General features: G+C 39.6%; 1 protein-coding gene across 3 annotated transcripts in view; it reads left to right on the plus strand.

Moving 5' to 3' along the window:
* The window catches only part of ATP13A5 (ATPase 13A5), a 123,948-nt gene that overhangs the window by 15,679 nt on the left and 85,476 nt on the right, over positions 1-22,793 (plus strand). For all 3 annotated transcript variants that reach the window (XM_025286391.3, XM_025286375.3, XM_025286382.3), the window contains exons 2-6: positions 6,664-6,837; positions 7,775-7,921; positions 8,284-8,354; positions 8,461-8,541; positions 20,776-20,845. In XM_025286391.3, the coding sequence (XP_025142176.3) occupies positions 6,664-6,837; positions 7,775-7,921; positions 8,284-8,354; positions 8,461-8,541; positions 20,776-20,845 (543 nt within the window). The remainder of the gene's footprint in view (positions 1-6,663; positions 6,838-7,774; positions 7,922-8,283; positions 8,355-8,460; positions 8,542-20,775; positions 20,846-22,793) is intronic.

Consider the following 22,793-nt stretch of genomic DNA (forward strand, 5'->3'; position numbering starts at 1 on the left):
GAAAAACCATAGCCTTGACTAGACTTGACTTTGTTGGCAAAGTAATGTCTCTGCTTTTCAATATGCTATCTAGGTTGGTCATAACTTTCCTTCCAAGGAGTAAGCGTCTCTTAATTTCATGGCTGCAGTCACCATCTGCAGTGATTTTGGAGCCCAGAAAAATAAAGTCTGACACTGTTTCCACTGTTTCCCCATCTGTTTCCCATGAAGTGGTGGGACCGGATGCCATGATCTTCGTTTTCTGAATGTTGAGCTTTAAGCCAACTTTATCACTCTCCACTTTCACTTTCATCAAGAGGCCTTTGAGTTCCTCTTCACTTTCTGCCATAAGGGTGGTGTCATCTGCATATCTGAGGTTATTGATATTTCTCCTGGCAATCTTGATTCCAGTTTGTGTTTCTTCCAGTCCAGCGTTTCTCATGATGTACTCTGCATATAAGTTAAATAAACAGGGTGACAATATACAGCCTTGACGAACTCCTTTTCCTATTTGGAACTAGTCTGTTGTTCCATGTCCAGTTCTAACTGTTGTTTCCTGACCTGCATACAAATTTCTCAAGAGGCAGATCAGGTGGTCTGGTATTCCCATCTCTTTCAGAATTTCCCACAGTTTATTGTGATCCACACAGTCAAAGGCTTTGGCATAGTCAATAAAGCAGAAATAGATGTTATAAACTGTGTTTATAGATGCACAAAAATTTAAGATTGTTATGTCTCTTTGTTGAATAAATCTCTGTCCTTTTTCTCTTGTTTCTTTTTTTAGAGTCTATTTTGTCTGCCATTAATATAGCTTTACTGATTCTGTTTTCTTAGTGTTTGTATGCTATATTTCCCCCTTCTTTATCCTTTTAATCTTTCTGCTTCTTTACATTTAAAGTGTGTCTCTTTTAAACAGCATATACTAAATCTTTTATTGTCTAGCCTGGTCATCTTTGCTTTCAAACATAGAATTAAGACCTTTTGCATTTAATGTAATTATTGATATAGTTAGGTTGCTGCTGCTGCTGCTGCTAAGTCGCTTCAGTCGTGTCCGACTCTGTGCGACACCATAGACGGCAGCCCACCAGGCTCCCCCATCCCTGGGATTCTCCAGGCAAGAACACTGGAGTGGGTTGCCATTTCCTTCTCCAATGCATGAAAGTGAAAAGTGAAAGTGAAGACGCACAGTCGTATCCGACTCTTAGCAACCCCATGGACTGCAGCCTACCAGGCTCCTCCGTCCGTGGGATTTTCCAGGCAAGAGTACTGGAGTGGGGTGCCATTGCCTTCTCCGATAGTTAGGTTAAAGTTCATCATATTGCTATTTGTTGTCCATCTATTTTATCTGTTCTTTTCTTCACTTAACATTATATCATATATCATATATTGCCCTGGAGAAGGCAATGGCACCCCACTCCAGTACTCTTGCCTGGAAAATCCCAAGGACAGAGGAGCCTGGTGGGCTGCAGTCCATGGGTCGCTAAAAGTCAGACCCGACTGGGCGACTTCACTTTCACTTTTCACTTTCATGCATTGGAGAAGGAAGTGGCAACCCACTCCAGTGTTCTTGCCTGGAGAATCCCAGGGACGGGGAGCCTGGTGGGCTGCCATCTATGGGGTCGCTTAGAGTCGGACACGACTGAAGCAACTTAGCAGCAGCAGCAGCAGCATATCGTGCCCATACTTCTACACTGAGTTCATACGTTTTGTTTTAAATGGCTCCACAATAGCCCATTGTTTTGACTCACATGTTATTGAACTGTTAGCTATCATTTATTCCTTCTAATAATTTTGCTATTATTATTTGCTGTGCTGAAATCTTTATATACATCACTTTCTGTATTATTTCCTTAGGGTATATTTTTGAGTGTGGAATTACTGATTCAAGGGATAGAAACATCTTTATATTTCTTAATACAATTTATCACCTTGCTTTCTCTAAAGAATTACTCAATTTATAAGGTTATTGGAAGTATGTAGCTGTAGTGATTTCATTGAAGTCTTGATAGCATGGTGAGTTACTTTTTTAATAAAAAAATTGTTGTATAGAAAAGACCTAATGGAAAACCAGAATTATGATTATCAATGCCATTGCTGTATGTAAGTAAACAGAAAAAAGTTTTGTTGTCTACAAATGTGCTCATTTCAGCTAAAAGCTGGACTAAAATTCCAAACTAGTCTGCTTCTATTTTGCGTACTCTTGGGCTTTGGAAATTGACCCTGTAAATAGCTTTGTAAAAGAAAGAATATTGGGCTTCCCTGGTGGTCCAGTGGTTGAAAATCCACCTTGCAATGCAGGGGACAGTAGGTCAATCTCTGGTTTGAGAAGATCCCACATGCCGTGGGGCAACTAAGCCCATGTGCCACAACTCCTAAAGCCCACACACCTACAGCCTGTGCTCTGCATTAAGAGAAGCTAATGCAAAGAGAAGCATGCACACCAAAACTGAAGAGTAGCCCTGGCTCTCTGCAACTAGAGAAAGTCACTTGCAGCAACAAAGACTCAGCATAGCTCAAACTAAAAATAAATAAATAACTTTAAAAAATTTAAAGCTAAAGCTATTCCTTTTTTTTTTAATGTAAAAGAATGCATATTTATGACATAATATGTGCACTGGCACATAGTTTTTATTTGAGTCTAATAAATCTAATGTAACTGACAAATAAAACCAAAGCAGGTTTACAGAGTCAGAGGAAAGATAGGAGAGAGAAAGGAGCTCTAACTGAAAATATGCTTAAAGCAGAGTTAACACATGTTTCTAAGATACATGTAAAGCTTATCATGAATAATTTCCAAATAGTTGCATCATGAAACTTAATGGATAATTTTTCCCCAAGTAGGTGATCCTATTGAGGAGTAGTAGAAAGAAACTCTTAACCTTGTAATTACTTTGCAGTACACTTAAGGTGACATTATCTCATTTGAGTCTAAGTGCCTTGTAAGGTACATATTTCTAATTGTTTTTGTAGAAGAGTAAATTGGGATTCCCTAGAAATGAAATGATTTACCTAAGTTTACGTAGTTGGAAACCAACAGAGTGGTGACTCTAACTTATGTCTTTGCTTCTTAACCCTGGGATCTTCTCAATATGTTTAAGGGTTACTTTCATCAACTTTTATTGAAATCTTGATCTACCAGAGTTCTTTATTAGAAAATATTAATTAAAATGATTATTTTGAAGATGAAAACTTTCCCAAAGAATTAAGCCAAAAGATTTATTATAACCATGACTGCTCAGGTGGCTAAGTGTCTGCCTACAATGCAGGAGACCCAGGTTCAATCCCTGGGTTGGGAAGATCTCCTGGAGAAGGAAATGGCACTCCACTCCAGTATTCTTGCCTGGAAAATCCCATGAATGGAGGAACCTGGTTGGTTACAGTCCATGGGGTCGCAAAGAGTTGAACTCGACTGAGCGACTTCACTTTCAATGTCTTTCACTTTCAAACTGTCCTAATGACTTCTCTGGTGGTCCAGCAGTTAAGAATCTGTCTGCCAATGTGGCAGTTCAATCCCTGGTCAGGGAAGATTCCACGTACTGCAGGGTAACTAAGCCTGCAGACACATCTACCAAAGCCCATGTGTCCTAGAGGCTGTGCTCCACAGCAAGAGAAGCCACTGCGATGAGAAGTCCTTGCACCACAACTAGAGAAAGCCCACATGTAGCAAAAAAGTCTCAGTGCAGTCAAAAATAAATAAATTTTTAAAAGTAAACTGGCATAAAATTCAGGAGATTCCATCACTGAAAGTGCTGTAGAAAAACTTATTTTCTTGACATTACATTCCTGTGATCTGGACCTCGGATTCCAGTCATAGAAAACACACCCACACACACAATAACAGCAGAAAGTAAAATAATGGTGGAGTAACAATGTCACTCATAATCAGGAGCCCTCTGGGTTTTTCAAATACACTATCTTGTTTTTTGAAATGTAGAAAACAATACTGTGAAATTTCATGGTAGGAGGTGAAAACTAGAAATTAGCTTTAATTAAGCAAATCTATTGTTTTTGGCTATTTGTCTTCCCCCAAAACTATATCTCAAGTCTTTACACAATTTATGACAAGTGTTAACTAATCAATTATTAAAAACAGAAATATTTCAGCATGTTACTCTCAGGATAAATACCTATAAGCTGTCTGTTGAAAATCTTTCAAAGACTCCACCAGAAAATTACTAGAACTAATCAATGATTATAGTAAAGTTGCAGGATATAAAATCAACACACAGAAATCCCTTGCATTCCTATACACTAATAATGAGAAAACAGAAAGAGAAATTAAGGAAACAATTCCATTTACCATTGCAACGGAAAGAATAAAATACTTAGGAATATATCTACCTAAAGAAACTAAAGACCTATATATAGAAAACTATAAAACACTGGTGAAAGAAATCAAAGAGGACACTAATAGATGGAGAAATATACCATGTTCATGGATTGGAAGAATCAATATAGTGAAAATGAGTATACTACCGAAAGCAATTTATAGATTCAATGCAATCCCTATCAAGCTACCAACGGTATTCTTCACAGAGCTAGAACAAATAATTTCACAATTTGTATGGAAATACAAAAAACCTCGAATAGCCAAAGTGATCTTGAGAAAGAAGAATGGAACTGGAGGAATCAACCTACCTGACTTCAGGCTCTACTACAAAGCCACAGTTATCAAGACAGTATGGTACTGGCACAAAGACAGAAATATAGATCAATGGAACAAAATAGAAAGCCCAGAGATAAATCCACACACATATGGGCACCTTATCTTTGACAAAGGAGGCAAGAATATACAATGGATTAAAGATAATCTCTTTAACAAGTGGTGCTGGGAAAACTGGTCAACCACTTGTAAAAGAATGAAACTAGAACACTTTCTAACACCATACACAAAAATAAACTCAAAATGGATTAAAGATCTCAACATAAGACCAGAAACTATAAACTCCTAGAGGAGAACATAGGCAAAACACTCTCTGACATACATCACAGCAGGATCCTCTATGACCCACCTCCCAGAATATTGGAAATAAAAGCAAAAATAAACAAATGGGACCTAATTAACCTTAAAAGCTTCTGCACATCAAAGGAAACTATTAGCAAGGTGAAAAGGCAGCCTTCAGAATGGGAGAAAATAATAGCAAATGAAGCAACTGACAAACAACTAATCTCAAAAATATACAAGCAACTCCTACAGCTCAACTCCAGAAAAATAAATGACCCAATCAAAAAATGGGCCAAAGAACTAAATAGACATTTCTCCAAAGAAGACATACAGATGGCTAACGAACACATGAAAAGATGCTCAACATCACTCATTATCAGAGAAATGCAAATCAGAACCACAGTGAGGTACCATTTCACGCCAGTCAGAATGGCTGCGATCCAAAAGTCTACAAGCAACAAATGCTGGAGAGGGTGTGGAGAAAAGGGAACCCTCTTGCACTGTTGGTGGGAATGCAAACTAGTACAGCCACTATGGAGAACAGTGTGGAGATTCCTTAAAAAACTGGAAATAGAACTGCCTTATGATCCAGCAATCCCACTGCTGGGCATACACACTGAGGAAACCAGAAGGGAGAGACACGTGTACCCCAATGTTCATCGCAGCACTGTTTATAATAGCCAGGACATGGAAGCAACCTAGATGTCCATCAGCAGATGAATGGATAAGAAAGCGGTGGTACATATACACAATGGAGTATTACTCAGCCATATAAAAGAATACATTTGAATCAGTTCTAATGAGGTGGATGAAACTGGAGCCTATTATACAGAGTGAAGTAAGCCAGAAAGAAAAACACCAATACAGTATACTAACGTATATATATGGAATTTAGAAAGATGGTAACAATGACTCTGTGTACGAGACAGCAAAGGAGACACTGATGTATAGATCAGTCTTATGGACTCTGTGGGAGAGGGAGAGGGTGGGGAGATTTGGGAGAATGGCATTGAAACATGTATAATATCATATATGAAACGAGTCACCAGTCCAGGTTCGATGCACGATACTGGATGCTTGGGGCTGGTGCACTGGGACGACCCAGAGGGATGGTATGGGGAGGGAGGAGGGAGGAGGGTTCAGGATGGGGAACACAGGTATAGCTGTGGCGGATTCATTTCGATATTTGGCAAAACTAACACAATATTGTAAAGTTTAAAAATAAAATTAAATTAAAAAAAAAAGAAAATCTTTCACATGTACAAATAATCTCTTAATTTATATCACCCTACTGTTTTACAAAGCAGTGCATTTATGCACACTTTCATTCCTAAAACAAGATATGAATCCTATTGGTCATAATTTATCATCTTCCTCCAATAAGTTCATATTAATAATTTTTAATACCCTTTTATCTAAAGGAAGTAAATCTGATCTAAAACATAGGTATTTTATATTAATAAATCTGAGGTGACTCATGAATATTTAGAATCAAATAAGTCCACCTGCTCCTTGCTCCTAATATTTTAGTTCCATGTGCCAGGATAGCAAAATGAGTCCTTCCTTCTTTTTCTTTTTTTTATTGTTTCAGCTGACAGCTGTAAGCAATGGATCTGATCCAACCAACCAAAACTAGATTCCTCTCCCAACCCAACCTGCACCTAAAGTTTGTGTGTCCTAGAACAAAATGTGATTTTATGTGGGGAAAAAATAGAGTGATTTTTTTCTTTACTCTCCAGGAGGTGTTTGGTTACCAGACCCAGAAGCTACGCAGAGTTCTCTTCCTTGTGACATCCGTGCTGACCTGTGGGGTCCTTCCCCTGTTATTCTACTGGAAGCCCCATTGGAGAGTATGGGCCTACTGTATCCCATGCTCCTTGCAAGAAGCAGACACTGTTTTGCTAAGGACAACGGTGCGTGCCCTTCTGTGTTGCATCGAGTGCACAAGCTGTGATGATCAGCATTCCAGAGCAGATCCTCTTCTGTTTAAGAGTTTTCCTGCTCCCAGATACAATATGGCGGAACTGTCTCTGCCATCTATTTGCTACATCTTATTTTGACCCAGGAATGTAGGACATTTCCTCTACATCTGCCTGGAGAAATTTCTACCATGTTAGGCTAATTGAATGGCACCCCACTCCAGTACTCTTGCCTGGAAAATCCCATGGACGGAGGAGCCTGGTGGGCTGTAGTCCATGGGGTCGTGACTGAGCGACTTCACTTTCACTTTTCACTTTCATGCACTGGAGAAGGAAATGGCAACCCACTCCAGTGTTCTTGCCTGGAGAATCCCAGGGACGGGGCAGCCTGCTGGGCTGCCGTCTATGGGGTCGCACAGAGTCGGACTCGATTGAAGCGACTTAGCAGCAGCAGCAAGTGCTCTTAGCCATAACGTGAGCAATGGCTGTCAGTGTTATAACTCTTAAACATATACAAGCGAATTACTGTTCAGTTTTTCAAAAACATGTGTTTTGAGGGATATTATACATTTTAAACACCTAGATGTCATTGTAGGATAGCTGGAGACTATTTCCTGATATGAACTTTCTTGCAAAGTGTATCTTTTTCTTTTTCCCTAGCACAGTGGTTCTCAAATTTTAGTGCAATTCAGAATTACCTGGAGGACTCTTTAAAACATGGACTGTTAGCCTCCCAATAATACCTGATCCAGCAAGTTTGGGGTGAGACTAAGACTCTTACATGTCTAGCAAGTTACAAGGTAATGCAAATGCTTTTATCAGTAGCCCAAACTTTGGCAACCACTGGTGTAGGACTTGGCAGGTATTTGGTTGGCTGAGTGCTTTATGGAATAACACTTCAGAATTTCATAGGCTGAATTGTCTTCTCTAGGATGAATTTCAAAGATATATGAGGAAGAAGGTAATCTGTCTCTACCTATCTACATTGAAGATTCCTATAAGCAAGGACACAGAAGAACCCCTAGTGGCTGACTGCCACTCAGTCATAAACAAAGCTGTATTGAAGCCAGAATTAAAAGTAAGTGATTTGACTTTAAGAGTACAATGTTACAGCATGTTTTCTTTGCAAGAGAACAATGTATTTATTGGATGAAAGTTCTGAAAATCACACTGCTGGGCTGGAAATTATAGCTCTATGTTAAGAAAAGTGAGAGCTGTTTGAGGACCTGCACTAACCAACCCTCACCTTCCTTGATGGGCTTTACTTTGTCAATGACATCTGTTCTATCAGGGCTTCTCTGGTAGCTGAGTTGATAAAGAATCCACCTGCAATGTGTAAGACCTGGGTTTGATCCCTGGGTTGGGAAGTTCACAAACAGACACAACTGAGCGGTTTTACTTTCTTTTCACTTTTCTTTTCTATCACATTTGTACTTGCAGTTCCGATGTATCCAAGTACAGAAAATCAGGTATGTTTGGAACAACTTGGAGAAGAAGTTTCAGAAAGTTGGGTAAGTCTGACTTTTTTCCTCAGCACTCATCACAATATAAGGGAAGAACCCTGATTTGTTGAGTACCATGAGCAGAAGTACGGTTCTTGTCCTGACCACATCCTAGGTTGCTGGAAGATAGCAACAGCTGCCATGACATCCATCACACGTTTGGACTGGGTCTTACCACTGAAGAACAAGAGATCAGGTAGGGTTTGGGGTACTCCAGAGAAAATTTTGCTAGCATAAATGGAAATGTTGCATGGCTTAGGATGAGTGAATTGTTGGCATAAAGCTACATCAACTTTACATAACCCCAGTTCATTTACTGGCATCAGACTGTTCTAAATTATTCTCATCGTAGGCACACTTATTAAAAAGAGAAGACTAAAAGAACAATGCAATCAAATAACATTTGATCTTTTCTCTCAGGATTATAGAACAGTATTCTCTGTGTTGTCTCTTTTCTTTCCTCAAAAAAACTTGAGTCATTTCATAAACATCAGCATCTTAATCCTCCAGGTCCTCTGAGAGACAGAAAGACAATATAATGATTGCATTTTACTAGGAGAACTGGCCCTGGAGATGAGGATTTTGTTTGCTCAGTTAATTATGTCATTCACTACTATTATTTACAGAATCTAGAACAGTGCCTGATTCATGGTAGAAGCTCAATAGACTTGTGTGGAAGGAATGAATAAATAAATGCATTCATTGATCTGTGAACTAAACTCCTCTAATATGCCAGGCATTTTGCAAGGCACTAGGGATCTAAGGATAAATAAGACTTAGTCATGGTCCAAGAGACATCAACTGACTGGTGGGAAAGAGAGACAAAGAATAGAGGTACAGTTGTGAGAATGGGATCTATAAAGGCGCATAGGTTAGGAAATGATAGGATAATAGTACAGGAAATGCTTAGGCTTCTTATCAACTCACAGTGACCTAGAGTCCTTGCTTCACTCATCTGTAATTTAAAACGGTGAATCCTGGTGACTCTGAAAGAACACCATTGCAAGTTTTCCCAAGAATCTTAATAATCCCCTAGAGTTCTTGCCCAGTTTTAGGGATGAGAAGGATTTGCCTGATCTTCTTCACACTTGGTCAGAAACACAAATTCTCAAGTGAAGGAGCAATTCAGTCCTTAAAATACAGGTTCTTGGGTTCTTCTCCATAATTCTGATTTAGTAAGTAGAAGCTAGGGTGGTGGTGAGAGAAAAACAGGATTTTTAGCAAGCATCTCCATGATTTGTATTTGCACCAAGCCTGTGAGTTATTGATCTAGTATTGTTTTCAAGTTTTCCCCTGTTTGAACACTATGAAAAATGAACTGGGCATCTAGATTCTGACAATATTCCAAAATGGCTTAGAAACAGGGTACATTATATAAGATTTCAGAAACAATGCTTTAATACTGAAGTACAAAATGTTTTCAAAGTCATTAAAAACACATTGCTTTCCTAGCACTAAGCACAAGACATTTAAAGGATTGATCTATTTAGGAAATGTAGTTGATGAATATAGATATGCTCTGCCTAAGAAACCGTTTCCCCAGATTTTCCATCCCTGTAGCTACCTCATGTTTATTTATTTATCAGATGCCAAGCTTTAATAAACATCATACATAATTAAATTTAAATTTGGTCCACACAATAAAGAACTTAACAATCTAATAAGCAAGATAAAGTATATGGTTTCCCAAATATGAAGAATAGAGGAGATAATCTACTTAGAAATATATAGTCATATTTTATTTTGTGAGTTTTTCCATTTGGAGAGTAAAGAGAGAAAGTAAAATATGGAGCATTCCTCATCCATCCACAAATTTCCCCTTTTATTTTTTTAATGTAAGACTAAACACTTTTTCCAAAAATTAAATATGATGGATTGGTTGGTTGAGTGATAGCTTAACAGTTTCCTCAATGAATTTGAGCTTGCTCACATGAGAAGCAAGGACCCAATATAAGAAATAAAGAAAGAGGGATACACAAAAATTTTTGATCATGAAAAATCATCAAAAAATACAACCTCTTTCAGTCTTCCTAGCAGCCAGGAAAAGAGAGAAAATGCAAAGATGAACATAGTTCTCACTTTTCAGTAGCAAAAAGCAAATGAAGACATCAGGAGTGACACATTTACCCTGGAGAGAAACTATCAGAGGGTATCAAGAGGATTGAAACTGGGTCTCTTGCATAATAGGTGACCCTTTACCACCTGAGCCGCCAGGGAAACCATCAAGAGGAAAGCAGGAAAATTATTCGAGAAGGTTCCCTGATCTCACCTTCACTCATCCAGAAACTGAACACAACTTGCTATCTTAGTGACTGTCCTAGACAGGTATACAGACACCTAGAGTAATTCTCTTACCTCATGGACACAGGGCCCTGTGAAAAAACACACCTACCTCATCCCCCATCCGTCCAAGCTATCTTCATATTAGAACAGTTTTTTTCAGTTGAGTGACACTTCATCTCCTTACTCAGCCCTCCCTGTCCCTGCCTCCTCTGTTAAGCCTCCTGAAAATATAAGAACTTTCTGGCAGAAGAGATCCAGGTGCCTCCTAACTGGGGGTTAGCTCCAGACCAATCACCTTGTTGGTATCCCAGAACTCTGGAAGGGAAAGAAACAAAAAAGCTTTGATGGATAGGCTTTACCAATTTCTATAATAGGGATACTCCAACCATGGCTGATTCCAGTGTGACATCACTGAATGTGGAGCTGTGGAGTGGTATTCACAAGTGGCTTGGTGATTCTGTAGGACCAAACTTAATTCTCAACACTTGTTACACCACTGAGAAAAAGGGCATGCTTGTTAGTACCAGAGGAAAGAAATCTGAGAGGACAGCAGCAAAAGGATGGGTTTGCCCTCATTGCTCAGCTCCCAAGCTGATAGAAGCTTTTCCCAGAGAATAGAGAGAGAAAAAATAAGCAAGGGGAAGGCAGGGGAGAGAGAGATTGGGGCTGCTATGAAATCCTACCCTTTTACTCCTCAGGTCTTGAGGGAAGCCAAAGTCAGAAAAGAAATCATATCTATACACCACGACCTTTAATCTCTTGGAAATCTCCATCTTTAGAAATACAACTCAAGTGTAGACACTTGTCCCTCAGATCAGTCTTTGGAAAAGAACAAGGAAGAATTGGTCAGAGTGGAGGAGACAGGCTTCACTCATTGTTCTGGAAGCCAATAAGATTGTCTCAGATCTTAGCATTAGATTAGAAGTCAATAACATTCTTAAAAATATAACCCGTGTTTCTATGGTTCTGGGTCCACTGAAAGTATAAAATCACTTAACTCCAAAGCTTTGATTCAGAGCAAAGCATTATGAAAGCACAAATAAGCCTAAGACCTGAGTCTCCCTGGTAAGATGGCCCCTGGGATTTCTCCACCCCCACCTCCATTTAGATGCCCTCATGGTCCTCTGTGTTCTGGATCTTCATGCCTGCGAATGCTCTGTGCACGTCCCCACAAAAGCTGATGAGCAGCACCTCAATTAGCTCACATACAGGGCATGAAACTCTGCAAGAACTTGACTTTCCCTGAGGTTATCTGGAAATGTGCTTTAGGAAATGAAAGAAAGGAACAGGTCACAGATGAAGACTAGTGTCAAAAAATAAAATGACTTTTGTCATTTGTAAAATGAATGTTCTCTGTATAAATTATAAAGTATAGAAGCAGGCTATGGACTGCTAAAATAGGGAATTTCTTCCCCTGAAAGCAATTTCTCAAAACATGCTAATCTTACTTTTATTATTATTTTAAAATGAGAGGGCTCAAAGACTAACATGCCTATTATACTCTATGACATACCCAAATGCCAGCAATTGGATGCCATTTCTCTGCATCTGTGAATTTCTCAGGTCTCCTTTTCTTCTCAGGTCTCTATTAGGAGAGCGAGGGATTAACTAGCAGAATCACCTGGGAACTTTTATTCAAACACTAATAAAGCTGCTCCCTAAAATCCCAAATTCCATGGAAATGGGTCATGCCAGAATCCCCTGGCTTAGTATTAACTCTTTGGAAAACCTCAGACCTCCCTCCCTGCCAAGGATGCTATTGATGCCAAGGATGCTACTGAATGGAAGCAGAGTGATTATATGAAGTTTGAAAATGCTCACCAGTGATGCTGACATGGTCCTCCTGCCTCTTTGAGGACTCTCAGCCTAGTCTTCACCATCCAGAGCCTAAAGGGCCCAGCAGACAACATATTCTCAACAATTATTTGGTGAATAAATTGACAAATGAATGAATGAACAAATAATCATATTGAAAAGAGATATAGACCATTGCCAAAGAAAATATTCCTAGTCATTCATGCTTGATTTTTAAGAAATAAATAACTTTCAGCACATTTACTAATATCTCACTTTCACTTTTCACTTTCATGCATTGGAGAAGGAAATGGCAACCCACTCCAGTGTTCTTGCCTGGAGAACCCCAGGGACGGGGGAGCCTGGTGGGCTGCCGTCTATGGGGTCGCACAGAGTCGGACACGACTGAAGTGACTTAGCAGCAGCAGCAGCATGGTTGCAAGAAATCTCAGTGCTTCTTCAAGCATAACCCATAGCCAGTGCAGAAATGCCTTCGTAACTTCCCTGTTAAGAAACCCTTCAATCTCTTTTGAAGAGAGATCTTCTACACCCAAAGTAATTATTCCCCTAATGAATGGTTCTGAATATTAGGCAAGTCTACTTAATTTCATTTAAACTATTGAGTTTCCTGAGGCCACCTGGAATTGTTCTCGGGCTTCCTTTCCCTGCCAGCTCATCAGATTTTTAAAGTCAGGGAATGTCATCTCCTTTGTTCCTTGGAACTTTGCTAATGTGACCCAGCTCAAACCTTGTATTTCTTCTTCTGGTTTTCAACCAATGGTCAATATCCCTGAAAATTCTATGTGGTTCATGCTGAGATTGAGATGAGTACATGATCTCTAACCACACAATACTTTTTGGCAAGAGATAGTGGAAAAGGTGAAACATCAAGGGGCATGTCGGTTTGTGATTCAAACATGGTTGTTGTCTGACAACATAAACGTTGAGAATCATGTTTTATTTGGCAGACATTCTGAGGACTTTAAGCCGGTGAAACAGGACTCTCAGATCACTCTGAGGGACTGCTTCAAAGAGACAAGGGGGTTGAGGAGCCAGGGCATATAGGGATTTTTGCAACAAAGACCAGGCAGTCAGAATTTCAGATTACTGTTAATTGAGGAAAACCGGAGGTCTCAAGTTTAAGGATGTAGCGCTTTTCTATGTATGGGAAGATGCAAGAATCTGGGCTCACTGAAATGATTGCTTCGGTATGAACATTAGCTATCTGGAGCCAGTATCCTGTGTTTTATCATCCTGCGTCTCCTCAGCGTGCACCATCGGAGGCTGCAGCAGTTGACTGCTACTTAGCGTGCTAGGTCATTTCAGTTGTGTGCGACTCTTTGCGACTCTATGGACTGTAGCCCTCTAGATGGTGGGCATCCAGTTTCTATCCTGAGTTCCCTCAGCATGAAACTTCAAGGCGGCTGTGGCAATGTGATGGTCAAATGGCTACAACGTCTTTTATTTACTGACATGACAGGCAATATTTTTTATTCACGTTTTCCAGATGTCCCCTAAAGAGGATCATCACAGGCCAGTATGCACCTACTGGATCTCAGTTCTCATAAGGGCTGGGCACCTCTCCCTTAATGGTAACATTAGAAACCGTCTCACCCAACAAAGAAAAAGGTCATAGGGCACTTGGCTTGCTTCTTTCTAAACTGACTTCCACAGCCTGTGTGCTGCTATCATTCTCTAAACTGTTAGGGGAGACAGTATTCTAGTCATGGTTCATGAAGGTCCTCATTAATTAATTCCAATAGTTAGGGAACGTTCTCTGTGACAGATACTGTGCCCCTAGATGTCAGAAAAATAGAGCTGAGAAAGCTCCCTCTCTGCCATTAAAGAGAGCCTAGGAAATTCAAGGTAAAAGATGTGTAACTATATGTTGCAGTTCAAAGATTTTACTAAGAAATGAAGGGTTATTGGGGACAAGAAAAATAATTAATACAGGAATGGAGACTATGTCAAATATAGTTGTTACTTATTAAGGACTTGTCATGTTCTCGGTGGGTTTTCCAGGTGGTGCAGTGGTAAAGAATCCACCCACCAATGTAGGAGATGTAAGAGACACAGGTTTGATCCCTGGGTGGGGAAGATCCCCTGGAGGAAGAAATTGCAACCCAATCCAGTATTCTTTGCCTGGACAATTCCATGGACAGAATAGTCCATGGGGTAGCAAAGAGTCAAACACGACTGAGCATGGCACATGTTTTAGGCACTTGTGCTAAGTGCTTATTTATCTATATCTTTTGTTACTAATAGCAATTTTATTAGGCAGGTATTATCAACCCATTTTCTAGGTAAGAGAACCAAGGCTCACACTTCATTCATCCATTCACTCATGTAACAAATCATTCCTCAGTACATTCTATGAATTAGGCCCTGCTTTAGGCATTCAGAATATACCAGCGACCTCTAGATGCTTATATAATAGTGGAAGATAGTCTATTGTTTGCATGCCGATTAACATGCAAAAGATAAGGTATAACTTCAGATTATCAAACAGTCTATAAAGAAAAATGAATTAGGTTAAGGAGATAAAGATGATCTGATTTGGTGGTCAGGGTAGCTATTTTAAATCAAATTGGAGAAGAGCCTCCAATAAGAAGATGCCATTTAAACAGAAGCCTGAATAAAATGAGGGCATGAGCCATGCAAAGATGTGGGGGAAACTGGTTCCAGGTAGAAGGAGCAACAAGTACATAGGCTTAGCATTACCCAAGTCTGTTGAATCTCAAATTTCTTAATCCTGAAACCACAGAATACATTTCAGAGCTTGGTGGAGTTCAACCTCCTTATGTCTTGGCTCAGAAAGATTTCAGTGAGAGGCAAGGGATAGATCAGATCAGATCAGATCAGTCGCTCAGTCGTGTCTGACTCTTTGCGACCCCATGAATTGCAGCATGCCAGGCCTCCCTGTCCATCAACAACTCCCGGAGTTCACTCAGACTCACATCCATCGAGTCAGTGATGCCATCCAGTCATCTCATTCTCTGTTGTCCCCTTCTCCTCCTACCCCCAATCCCTCCCAGCATCAGTCTTTTCCAATGAGTCAACTCTTCGCATGAGGTGGCCAAAGTACTGGAGTTTCAGCTTTAGCATCATTCCTTCCAAAGAAATCCCAGGGCTGATCTCCTTTAGAATGGACTGGTTGGATCTCCTTGCAGTCCAAGGGACTTTCAAGAGTCTTCTCCAACACCACAGTTCAAAAGCATCAATTCTTTGGCGTTCAGCCTTCCTCACAGTCCAACTCTCACTTCCATACATGACCACTGGAAAAACCATAGCCTTGACTATATGGACCTTTGTTGGCAAAGTAATGTCTCTGCTTTTGAATATGCTATCTAGGTTGGTCATAACTTTCCTTCCAAGGAGTAAGCGTCTTTTAATTTCATGGCTGCAGTCACCATCTGCAGTGATTTTGGAGCCCCCAAAAATAAAGTCTGCCACTGTTTCCACTGTTTCCCCATCTGTTTCCCATGAAGTGGTGGGACTGGATGCTATGATCTTCGTTTTCTGAATGTTGAGCTTTAAGCCAACTTTTTCACTCTCCACTTTCACTTTCATCAAGAGGCTTTTGAGTTCCTCTTCACTTTCTGCCATAAGGGTGGTGTCATCTGCATATCTGAGGTTATTGATATTTCTCCCGGCAATCTTGATTGCAGCTTGTGTTTCTTCCAGTCCAGCGTTTCTCATTATGTACTCTGCATATAAGTTAAATAAGCAGGGTGACAATATACAGCCTTGATGTACTCCTTTTCCTATTTGGAACCAGTCTGTTGTTCCCTGTCCAGTTCTAACTGTTGCTTCCTGACCTGCGTACAAATTTCTCAAGAGGCAGATCAGGTGTTCTGGTATTCCCATCTCCTTCAGAATTTCCCACAGTTTCTTGTGATCCACACAGTCAAAGGCTTTGGCATAGTCAATAAAGCAGAAATAGATGTTTTTCTGGAACTCTCTTGCTTTTTCCATGATCCAGCAGATGTTGGCAATTTGATCTCTGGTTCCTCTGCCTTTTCTAAAACCAGCTTGAACATAGGAAGTTCATGGTTCAGGTATTGCTGAAGCCTGGCTTGGAGAATTTTGAGCATTACTTTACTAGCGTGTGAGATGAGTGCAATTGTGCGGTAGTTTGAGCATTCTTTGGCATTTCCGTTCTTTGGGATTGGAATGAAAACTGACCTTTTCCAGTCCTGTGGCCACTGCTGAGTTTTCCAGATTTGCTGGCATACTGAGTGCAGCACTTTCACAGCATCATCTTTCAGGATTTGGAATAGCTCAACTGGAATTCCATCACCTCCACTAGCTTTGTTCGTAGTGATGCTTTCTACGGCCCACTTGACTTCACATTCCAGGATGTCTGGCTCTAGGTCAGTGATCACACCATCATGATTATCTGGGTCGTGAAGATCTTTTTTGTACAGTTCTTCTGTGTATTCTTGCCATCTCTTCTTAATATCTTCTGCTTCTGTTAGGTCCATACCATTTCTGTCCTTTATCGAGCCCATCTTTGCATGAAATGTTCCCTTGGTATCTCTGATTTTCTTGAAGAGATCCCTAGTCTTTCCCGTTCTGTTGTTTTCCTCTATTTCTTTGCATTGATCGCTGAAGAAGGCTTTCTTATCTCTTCTTGCTATTCTTTGGAACTCTGCATTCAGATGTTTATATCTTTCCTTTTCTCCTTTGCTTTTCACTTCTCTTCTTTTCACAGCTATTTGTAAGGCCTCCCCAGACAGCCATTTTGCTTTTTTGCATTTCTTTTCTATGGGAATGGTCTTGATCCCTGTCTCCTGTACAATGTCACGAACCTCATTCCATAGTTCATCAGGCACTCTGTCTATCAGATCTAGGCCCTTAAATCTATTTCTCACTTCCACTGTATAGTCATAAGGGATTTGATTTAGGTCATACCTGAATGGTCTAGTGGTTTTCCCTACTTTCTTCAATTTCAGTCTGAATTTGGCAATAAGGAGTTCATGGTCTGAGCCACAGTCAGCTCCTGGTCTTGTTTTTGCTGACTATATAGAGCGTCTCCATCTTTGGCTGCAAAGAATATAATCAGTCTGATTTTGGTGTTGACCATCTGGTGATGTCCATGTGTAGAGTCTTCTCTTGTGTTGTTGGAAGAGGGTGTTTGCTATGACCAGTGCACTTTCTTGGCAAAACTCTATTAGCCTTTGCCCTGCTTCATTCCGTATTCCAAGGCCAAATTTGCCTGTTACTCCAGGTGTTTCTTGACTTCCTACTTTTGCATTCCAGTCCCCTATAATGAAAAGGACATCTTTTTTGGGTGTTAGTTCGAAAAAGTCTTGTAGGTCTTCATAGAACCATTCAACTTCAGCTTCTTCAGCGTTACTGGTTGGGGCATAGACTTGGATTACTGTGATATTGAATGGTTTGCCTTGGAAACGAACATAGATCATTCTGTTGTTTTTGAGATTGTATCCAAGTACTGCATTTTGGACTCTTTCGTTGACCATGATGGCCACTCCATTTCTTCTGAGGGATTCCTGCCCGCATTAGTAGACATAATGGTCATCTGAGTTAAATTCACCCATTCCAATCCATTTCAGTTTGCTGATTCCTAGAATGTTGACATTCACTCTTGCCATCTCTTGTTTGACCACTTCCAATTTGCCTTGATTCATGGACCTGACATGCCAGGTTCCTATGCCAAAGCAAAAACAAAGGGATAGATAACCATGAGTTATTAGTATAGGACACTTGTGAAGGCTACAAGTGGACAGGCCAGAGGACTCTACGTAAGAACTTAGTGGGCTACATTTTTTATAATCAAAGGGAAAGTGGGAAGGGGAGAAGACTACCTTCTCCCTCATCCTTGAGTAGATATCAGGCTTCCATCATCAGCTTCTCCTCTAAATCACGTTGGGGAGTCTTCTTGTCCCTCCACAGTCAAACCCAGATGGTCATGGAGCTATTAAAATCAGTAGAAAGGTGGTGGTGATGGTGGTTTAGTCACTAAGTAGTGTCCTACTCTTGCGGCCCCATGGACTATAGCCCTCCAGGCTCCTCTGTCCATGGGATTCTCCAGGCAAGAATACTGGAGTGGGTTGCCATTTCCTTCTCCAAGATATCTTCCCAACCCAGGAATCAAACCCAGGTGTCCTGCACTGCAGGCAGATTCTTTACCAACTGAGCCATGAGGGAAGCCTAGAAAAGTGCTAACATATGCTAAAATATGGTAAATTATCTCAGGTTTCAGTGTAAAGATGTTCTTGTACTTTAGAATGTCATTTCCTCATATATATATATGGGATCATTAACTTACTTACCTCAACCAGCAAGATGCAGGTGCCATTGGCTTGTATAGTTTTGTTATTAAGCAAGCCTGCTATATTTACAATGTCTGGATTGTTTTCTCAAGTAATATTAACTTACAGTTGTCTCCTAAAGCCCCCCTAAATTTCCCTCTCTATCTATAATCCCCTAGTGGGATTTCTAAACTAACTGTTTGGTTATCCTACTCTATCTGTATCACCACCAAGCTCTATTATCAGATTTAGCTCTCAAAGGCTAAGCAGACCTTAACAAAGTGAAGGATGTGGGGAGGGTATTCCAAGGAGAGAGAGAGGAAAACCAAGTTTAGGATTCTGAGAAGTTCTGAATACTTGCCAACAACAGGTTATTTTGATGGCTTTTGGAAAAGGATTTTAACAACTAAAGTGGCTTGAGTTATGGTCCTTTCTCAATGTGAGACTTAAGGACTTCTGAAGTCCCTTACAGTAGTACATGCTATTTGACTTCACTGTTTCTCAACATCTCTGAACCATGGTGTTTTCACACAGGGAGTCAGAACACATTGGTTTGAGTCCTTGCAATCCCTTGCAAGTGATAACTGAATTTGGACTAGCATGGCTTAGAAGTCAGACAAACTTGGACTCAGCTCTCTGTCATAGATCAAAGATCCATCAGGCAGATTTTCACATCCGTCTTTACTGAGGGAGAGAGTAAAGTGGAGTCATAGAGACCATGGTGGGAAGCCTGGCTCTGCTGCTTTCTCGCTCTGAGACTCTGGGAAAGTTACTTAGTTTCTCTGAACTCCAGTTTTCTTTATAATAATGATGATAATGTAAAATCTCACAGGGAAAATGTATATGAATGGTTAAACGCAGTTTCTGACACTGTCATCTCTGCTTAAAAGTTACATTGTCATGATTGATATTAGGTATGTGCATCTTTGTCAAAATATCCACATTGAAGAGTTCTTCCCATTGGCAAAGTGAGAATATCAGTTCTTTCTTTTGTTTTTAAAATTATTTTTAATTTAACTTTTATTTTATATTGGAGTGCAGTTGATTTACAATGTTATGTTAGTTTCAGGTGATTACAGCAAATTGATTCAGTTATATATGTACATATATTCATTCTTTTTCAGATTCTTTTCCCAGATAGGTTATTACAGAATATCGAGTTGAGCTTTCGGTGCTACATAGTAGGTCCTTGTTGATTTTTTATTTTATATATTTTATATATAGTAATATGTATATGTTAATCCCAATCTCCTAATTTATCCCTCTCTTAGGGCTTCTTATTGTAATGTACACGTGTGTGGATTTACAAAGTGTTAGCCATGAAAGCCATATACCATCTTCCAGTTCATTGGTTCATTCCTTCATGTAGTTATTGAGTTCAAAAACTAAAGCCTTGTCTAGGTGCTAGAGATACCAAGGTAAGACAGATATGATCTCCAACATCAAGGGCAATCTAGAATTCCTGAGAATTCTAGGAACACTGTCATATCTGTTTCTTTTTAGCTGCTCTTAGAATATAATCAAGTAAAGAAAAAAGAGCTCAAAATGCCTTTCTAACTTCATTTTGATTCATGAGTTATACTGTACTTAAGGTATGTTTAACAGAAAAACAACTTGTCCACCATGTGCTTTCATTTACAAATATAGTAGTATTTTGAGATTGGCATATTAATTTTTAGCTGAAAGCACAGAGTCCCTTGAGGGTAGAGAAGGGACTTCTGCTTAGTGTCACCTGTACTCACTTATTGATAAGCATGTTGCTGCTGCTGCTGCTAAGTCGCTTCAGTTGTGTCCGACTCTGTGCGACCCCTTAGACGGCAGCCCACCAGGCTCCCCCGTCCCTGGGATTCTCCAGGCAAGAACACTGGAGTGGGTTGCCACTTCCTTCTCCAATGCATGAAAGTGAAAAGTCAAAGTGAAGTCGCTCAGTCCTGTCCGACTCCTAGCGACGTCATGGACTGCAGCCCACCAGGCTCCTCCATCCATGGGATTCTCCAGGCAAGAGTACTGGAGTGGGTGCCATTGCCTTCTCCGATAAGCATGTTGGTGTGACACTAATAGATGATCATCTCCTACAGAAGATTAGTATGCGGGCCAAATGCCATTGAGGTTGAAATCCAACCCATATGGGAGCTGCTTATTAAACAGGTAACTGTTTTCATTTGTTTTTAAAAATAAAATACTGTTTTTTCCTTTTGCATTTCTAGCACTCAGGGATATCTTAAAAACATGGATACTTTGACGAGGACAAAAATCTGTATTTTGTGCAATTTTCTTTGGTTATTCCCATTGACTTTAGTTTCTACTTTTCCTGTCTATTAATATATTTCTATTAAAATATATTATTTCAATAAATATATATTTTTTATTCCAGGATTTATAACTGGTCCTTTTCAATAATCACTTGTTCTAAATTCAAATCTGCTTTAAAAAATTCCTTCCCAGTGTGAGGGACAGATTTTCATTTCATAATCTCCTCTTTGTTTTCTTCATTTTGTTGATGATGGCTGTAGTGGGGAGGGGGAAGGATTGTTATCATTTCATGATCTCTTTGAGGATTTAAAAAGTATTATTTGATCTTTTTTTGTATTATTCTATCACTCTATTATATCCATTCTCTTGATAGTGACTTCTTCCTTTTTTAGTGTTTCTGTTTGTTTTAGGATGTTTTCTCTGATGCTGTGGAGTTTATCTATTTATTTTAGTAAGCTCAGCTTGGGTAGGACTTTCCTTCCTCCGTGCATCCCTCACTCTGTGCTCACTTTCCTTCTTTGGGTCGTACTGGTCACCACAGGTCCCAGGTTCAGAACTGGAGCCTGTATTGAAGGTTTGTGCTCTGTCCATCATGGATCTGTTGGATGCAGGCCCTGACTCAGCTTGGTGCTTGGCCAAAGTCACAGCTGAACCACAAACTTGTCTCTCCTATTCCACCCTCTGCTGCTGGTGAACCCTGGCTGGTTGTGACTTTTCTCAGCCTCTGCTCTGGGACAGGACAAGTCCAGGGGCTATTGTTGTTATCTTTAGCAAGCCTGGTTATATCTCCTGCCATTTGTGGGATACTTATTCCCCATAAAATTGAGCTCCTAGCCATTGATCTCCTGTCTTTGTGTAAAACCTAACAGACTGATCAATCTGTCTCCGCTCAGTGCTACATGTTTCCAGTCTATTTCTAATACACAAAGATGGCCATTTTGGTTTTTACATGGCCATTTTTTAAATATAATTTTTTATTAGACTTTTTTGTTTAGAACAGTCTTCGGTCCACAGAAAAATTGATCGGAAGGTACTGAGGTTTCCTCTGTAACCCATGCCTCCACATAAGCACAATCTTTCCTACTATTAAAAAGCAGATTGCTTTTAAAACTTCTTATTCAAGTACATTTTCAAATTACCAAAGACTCTTTCAAATGTCTATTTAGTCTACTTTGAAAAGAATGCTAATATTTCCTGACACTTACTTATTAGGTCTTTAGTAGGAAAAATAACAAGAAAATCTATGTCTTTACATTTGATTTCAAAAGAATATTGAATAAGAGAACTAAATTAATTAGGATGGTTTTGTTTCTTCTACAAGAAGTATTTCACCAATTTTCTACTGAGTTTATACAAACTCAAAATCGTATTACTAGAAATGCATAATTTATAATTAAAGCATTTCATGCCAAACAGACAGAAGAGCTATAATTTGTAAGAAAAGCATGTTGCAATGGAAATAATAAAAAAGTTAAGGAACACAAGCTTTCTTAACTGATGAAATACGGCCAAGGGTTTCAGAAACTTTTAAGTTATATCCTATTAACTTATGAACCAGATGTCGGTTTATTTTTAGGATTAAGGTAGAAATTTATTTAATATATTAGAAAATTATAGAAGATAGAGGTAAGAAAGAACAGCACTGATTTTAAGTAATATTTCATCTAATTCATAATAATTATAAAGAGCACTTTACCAAGAAAAAGAAAAATCTTTGCCCTGCTCAGAAGGGGTGTTTAATTCAAGCTAAGTGTGTAGGTCATGTGACCTTCTCTAGCTCCCTGGGGTTTGCCCTCTCTGCTATTATTATTAATAGTAAAGTCAGCAGAACTTAAATGGGGAC

The sequence above is a fragment of the Bubalus bubalis genome, chromosome 1, assembly GCF_019923935.1.
Source record: "Bubalus bubalis isolate 160015118507 breed Murrah chromosome 1, NDDB_SH_1, whole genome shotgun sequence".
Lineage (NCBI taxonomy): Eukaryota > Metazoa > Chordata > Mammalia > Artiodactyla > Bovidae > Bubalus > Bubalus bubalis.